Source organism: Epinephelus moara, chromosome 14 (assembly GCF_006386435.1).
Source record: "Epinephelus moara isolate mb chromosome 14, YSFRI_EMoa_1.0, whole genome shotgun sequence".
Taxonomy (NCBI): Eukaryota; Metazoa; Chordata; class Actinopteri; order Perciformes; family Serranidae; genus Epinephelus; species Epinephelus moara.
The window spans coordinates 15,354,969-15,361,250 of NC_065519.1; the positions used below are offsets into that span (position 1 = coordinate 15,354,969).

The 6,282-nt window shown below is 37.9% G+C and overlaps 1 protein-coding gene across 2 annotated transcripts in view; it reads right to left on the reverse strand.

Annotated features, from left to right (window-relative positions):
* The window catches only part of dph6 (diphthamine biosynthesis 6), a 74,360-nt gene extending 70,174 nt beyond the window's left edge, over positions 1 to 4,186 (reverse strand). For both annotated transcript variants that reach the window (XM_050062665.1, XM_050062666.1), the window contains exons 1-3: positions 4,046 to 4,186; positions 3,529 to 3,620; positions 2,210 to 2,394 (exon numbers count right to left, since the gene is read on the reverse strand). In XM_050062665.1, coding sequence (XP_049918622.1) covers positions 2,210 to 2,394; positions 3,529 to 3,620; positions 4,046 to 4,068 — 300 coding nt within the window. In that variant the 5' untranslated portion in view covers positions 4,069 to 4,186. The remainder of the gene's footprint in view (positions 1 to 2,209; positions 2,395 to 3,528; positions 3,621 to 4,045) is intronic.
* Between the last annotated feature and the right edge of the window lie 2,096 nt (positions 4,187 to 6,282).

Below are 6,282 nucleotides of genomic sequence, written 5' to 3' on the forward strand. Positions count from 1 at the left end.
CGCTGACAGCAGGGAGAGCTGTTGAAGTGTGCGTCCAGGTAGCTTCCTCATGGCTGCAGGCGGTCAGGTAGGCAGGCAGTGCCAGCGGTGTGTTAAACACACACACACAGTTGTCTCGAACCTGTCAGTCAGCCACCCTGCACCACATCAGACCACCGAGGTCTCATACATAATTTGGCATCAAATGAATATTTTCTCAACGTCCTGGCAAAAGTGGTATTTGATGAAATATTAATTTGGTGATTAATTTTTGCATCTGATCTTCTGTCAAGTGAGATAAAAAAAAGAATGGGATTTTTCCTGTGAAGCCGGTTGTTGAAGGGCACCTCTCTCCAACTTCACACATGAAACTTTGATTAACTGATACAACAGGCACGCTATTTTCCCAGAGTAAGATGAAAAGAAAACTTATTCCACTTTGAAAGTGAAATCAAGACGTACTAAATAAGACAGACTTAAAGCACTAACATAGCTTTTTAATCTACTGAGCGGCTTGGTTGCACTTTACAATAGGTGCTAAGGACCGTTAGCGTACAGTGGGCCAGATGAAACTCGACAAGCAGGGTCTCTCGGAGACAGTGCTGATGGGCTACAAAGTGACTCTGAATCCACAGAGAATGACTTGTAAAACATCTCAACAGTGTGACATATGTCATGAACCTTAGCCGAGATGAGAAGTTTAGTAGTGCTCTGAGAGCTTGTTCACTAAAAAGCAGTCAAGCATATGTCAGTGGTGGCAAGGAGTCAAAAGGAGGACTATTGTATAGGCTCAGTGAAGCATTGCAATGGTGAGTTCACAAATGATGGTGTATTATCATAGCATTTGGAATAATTTCACTCTCTATTTCAAGAATGTGTGAAGCCTCTTCTATCACATATAACAATAAAATTTGGATTTTTTTTCTTTTCTAGCTTCATGACCAGATGCTTTATTGATTGATGCCATTTTTTTCCATTTTGCTATGAATTTTTTAAAGAGGTCTTGTACAACCACTCAGATTCCTACAACTTCTGTACAGTTTTTTTATGCATGCAGGTACGTACAGATAAATATGTACATGTATTTATTTGCACATATTACGTGTTTAAACTGACATAACAGAAAGGGATTATTCAACCTGATCACACTGAATCTCCCCAACACAAAATGGAAAAAGCCCACCAACAAATGGCAAGTAACGAAACTAGAACTTTTGGCAAGACAAAGAGACCCAGATGTTTTTCTAAGGAGTCATCAAATACGAATCTTGGACTTAAGTTTGGCAGGTGCAAGATTGAGGTGTCCCAATGGTGAGATACCAATGCTGATTTGTTTCTTATGTGTGTGTAAATAAATTTAGTCAATTGGATACACAGGAAGGCATCCAGGCAGTCCAAAACATATAGAAAACGAGGATAGAAGTATTAAAAAGCCTTAATTGTAGTGGCAAAATCGTTGTAGAAAAGACTCCCACACGCTGTCTAACTTGCAAAAAAATGATTTTAATGCTGCAACATCTTCTCGTCCCTCTTCTATGCACCTGTTTGGAAATAGATGTGCGAAGTATTCCTTTGTTTTGAGTGGCTAAATCATTAAAAAAATGCCTGACAAAGGTCTCAGTTAGATCAGAACGTTGCACAATTAAAACTACTGGCAGCTTTTAATACAGTGTGCGCATCTCCTGCCTGGTTCTTGATTTAGTTTGAGTTTTAGTTCTTGCTTTAGTTTTTTGATTCAGCACCTGTAAAAGTTTTTGGGATGTGTGTGCCCTTCACACTGCTTAAATCATTAAAAAAGCGAACATGTTTTGAACCACTGCAGGTCTTCATCAGGGCTTTAAAAACACAACAACAAAGGTAAAGCGCCACCTACATAGCTGTTACTGCATAGAAGTGCCTGGATTGCCTTCCTGTGTATCCTGTTGTCTCCTGTTCTCCATGAGCAGCTGTTGCTACAAGTCTGCTTTGGCCCTATAAGTTCAATATATGGCAGTTTGAACTTATTTGTACGTCTAATTATAAAGACGACACAGTACAATATCCTGACTGAAAATAAATAAACTTGTAAAATGTGTGTGTGCATGGAAAATAAGAGAGGGTGGGTGTCTTGTTTGGCCAGAGCACCTGGATTGAAACCCACATGCGAGGCAGCATCCACTCTGCAGGCGAAAGCAGTGTTAGGATATAAAATCCGTTACTTCTCACTAATGGCGGGGACAGTGAGGCCTACCTTGACGAGGCGCAGCAGCTCATACAGGTCCTCCACCTCATCCCCCTCTGTCACTTTGTAGTTTCTGCTGGTGTCGAGACTCGAGCCCTGGATGGTGCGTCTATACAGGGGCAGATCCATGGCTTCAGCGTACAGCTCTATGGCCTGGTGGCCCACTGTCTGGTACATGTAGCTGTCCAACTCATCTGTGGTGTGGAGGAGAGAATATTTAGGTGAGTGTCTGGTGATAAGTCAGTGATCATGTGTCTGAGAAATAGTAATTATGTGTGTGACATTGCAATATTTTAAAATTCTGGATAGCTAAAACTACTGGCTTGCAAAGTTTAAAAACAAAATACTGCATAGTTGCATCAAGATTCATGTGGTCCAGAATATTCATATCTATATATAAATGAGGTAAATAATTAAATCAAATTAAAATCCTTCTTATGAAGACTGCCATTCACTTTTTTCCTGAAAAGCATCACTGAAAAATGGCATCATGAAACAAAAACAAGCCTTTTAAAATAAAAATTAATAGAAATAAACTCCAAACAAACATCAGTCACCATAAAAACTTCATTGATAAATTTGGGTTTATTACAATATTCAAATGTTTCACAATTCATTATATTCATTGTATCATTTAACCTCATGATAACACTGTATTCTACAAAAATATTTATTCCACTGTGTTTTTATTCATTAACTGAATTCCCAACAGCGTGAACCAGGAACAGTGTGTACTAGAATAAAACTCAAAATTTGAAAAACATACTTTTTAAAAATATATTTACTGTGCAACAACCCAGCTGGTATCCATCTTTCTTTCAGCCAAAGTAATCGTGAACATAGTGGGGCTGTAACTAATGATTATTTTCATTATCAGTTCATCTGCAGATTGTCTTCTCATTTAATCGATCAGCTGTTTGGTCTATAAAACAACAGAAAACAGTGAAAAATTTGCATCATATTTACCAGAATGAGATACAACCTACAATATTAATTTTACTATAATAAGACTGGCAAAAGCTGCAAATCTTTACAAGTTAAACTGCAGGCATAAAATATTTTTGCTTGAAAATTCAATATCGATTATCAACATAGTTGCCCTATAACATTATGTCATCAACTAATCAATTAATCGCCTCATCCTTGCAGCTCTAAAGCATATCATATAAACTTGCATGCACACCCTCCTGGAGGATTCACAGTACATCAAGTTCTGCAGCACCAACAGAGTGCACAGTTCTTGGTCCGCAGAAGTGCAGCTGGCTGGCCCACATAGCCCAGCTAGCCCCCTGTAGATCACACAAACCCCAGCAGTGCATCTTCCTCACCTGTGTTAGCAGGGCGGAGGTTGGCCAGAGCTACGATCCGGTGCCCAGCAGAGACGCACTGCATCATGTTGTAGCAGCTGTCTTTGCCCCCACTGGAACACAGCATGAGAAATAGGTACAAACATGAAGCTGTGTTTGAATCATTAAGATGCACACCTATACATTATCACAGGGGCACGGTTAGTGACCTGGGGATGTGACGCAGCAGTGTCAATATGCAGTTTGTGGCTGAGGATGCTCTTCATAAACAGTCTTAACCATATAGTTAGCAACTGTGTGCTACTCTTGTACTGGTTTTCAACACCCTTATTGTCGATAACATCAGATTTTTAATAGTGACACGGTATATCCTGGCTTTAAACAAAGCCAGAGGCGTAATATAACACCTTACACCTCATAGAAACAAGTTATCTAGCATTTGTTGACAGCAGTTCAGGTGAGACGTAGCTACTGCCATGCTAGCACAAAACATCATTGACAGACTTGTGGGACAATTATATCAAATAAACGCGGTTACCTTATTAACGCGACCACTTTCATCCTCTTATCTTTTGCTAAAGAGACTAATGACAGCGAAAGTTTCGACTATAATGGCACACAACGTGATAACTCTGCTTAGCAACCGGTGTATGAACATAGCAACATGTGAGCTAGACTTCCGGATTATGAAGGACCCCTCTATAAACGAGGTTGCCCTCTCATATGCCTGATGGAAAATCAGTCACTGGCATTTTCTCTCCTCTGTCAAATTAAAATACTCTGTCAAATTAAAATACTCTTTCAAATTAAAATTCTCTTTCAAATTAAAATTCTTAACAGGCATTTAAACAGGTTGTTTAAAATGTAAATATAATAATTTAGAATTCTTAAATTACAAAACACATTACTGTGGCTATACTTTAATAAAAGATACAAAACAGGGACACCAAATCATTTAAAAACATACCAAAAACTAAAACAAGTAATAACGAATAACAGTTTTAATAAAACAAAAATTAAAATAATAAATGAATAAATGTAATTTAAAAAAAAATCAATATATGAATAAAATGCATCTCTTTCTTTTTCATTAACACAACAGCCAGGCAGACCCAGTGTGTACATGCACATGTATTTTATTTCAACTTTATTTTATTTATCAAGTTTTCATAATTTGAATACGATATAAGACATCACTTGTAAAAGCAGAATTTTATATGCAATATTACAATAAACACATTTACATGTGATGAATTAAAAATGTGTTTTTTTGGACACTTCATATATGAAATAATTTATTTATTTATTATTTTAGCTCTCACGAACTTACCACATTTTAAGCAAATTTTACTGCTGACGCAAACTGTACTCTAACATAATCAAAGTGGATAAGCACTATAACTTTACACTGACTCTGACACACATCCTTTTGCCTCTTGCGTCTCGAGAGAGGACCAAAAGTCCATGCACTGGTGTTCACACACAGGTTGCGCTTTTCCTCTGAGGGAGCCCTATTTTGCTCAGAGGAAAGCCTTTGATGCTCCTTTTGCTCTCTGTTGTTGTGCCAGAGCAGAATAATTGCACTGCTTTTGTGTGCTTCCCTCACCTTCTACCCCTAAGCAGGCTAAAGGCAACTGATTTTGTTTGAGCGTACAAAATTGAGAGAGACGTCTCTTCATCCCACCGCTTTTAACTAGGTTCCCTTTTTTGTTTTTGTTTGGTTTTTTGTTTTATTCATCCTGAATGTATGGCAAAATCTACAAGCTGCAGATGAGCATCATTTGTGCTGCGGTGCAGGCGGTGCAGGCGGTGCAGACTGAGGATGTGGATCTTTTTAGTTTAGCTCATTTGGCAAAATTCAAATACAGCAGTAAAAATACAAGCGTATAAGACACTGTCTGGGATAGTACGACAAGTGTTGGACTTATTTACATCATGGTCCCTGATGTTCAGACATTCAACATCCAAAGAGACATACAATAACAAGGTGCCACATCCCAACATAACAATCCACATACAGATAATCATGCCAATAAAAAGATAAATATGCTAATCATATTTTTAAAATGATCACTTTCTAATGGATGAATATGTGCTTGTTTAAGTGCACATCTAGGATTTGATATGAGTAATGTTTTCAGTTACTTTTCTTGTTCTTTTGCTTGATTGTGTTCCTTTTTCTTCATTTACAGTATTTAATAATTCTAGATTATTCAAAATTAGCCATTATGTTATCAGTATTTGATATGGCTACAATAGAAAACACAGCAAAGACTGACATATTTTATAGAGACATCTTACTGGACAGGTGATATTCATCCTCAGTCCCTGGGCAGGTGAGGCCAAATACAATACATGCCCCACCACAACAAAGAACAACCACAAATAAATTTGTAAAATGAATATTTCACAAGTGCCGGACATTTCATTTGACAGGATGAGTGATATAGTTTTCAAAATGTTTCTTTGACGTGTTGGTTTGAAAAATAGCCTTGTCTTGAAGAGAGCAGGACACGGCCCCCTGGGTCTGGTTGTCCCTCAGTTTTGTAAACTCATTAATATATCACCTATGTTTTCCAATTTTGTGGGCAGTACTTTATAACACAGCTTCACTGCCTCTGGTCATTTCCATTAAAGCCCAGACCCATAGGATATGACTCATGCAAATTTTGTCACTTATCAGTTTTAATTTATGTAGTTTATTACCCAGACAAATAAAGAGGTGTGTTGTTCGGGTTTTATTTGTAGCAGCATTTTGCTGACGTAAAAGAGCGT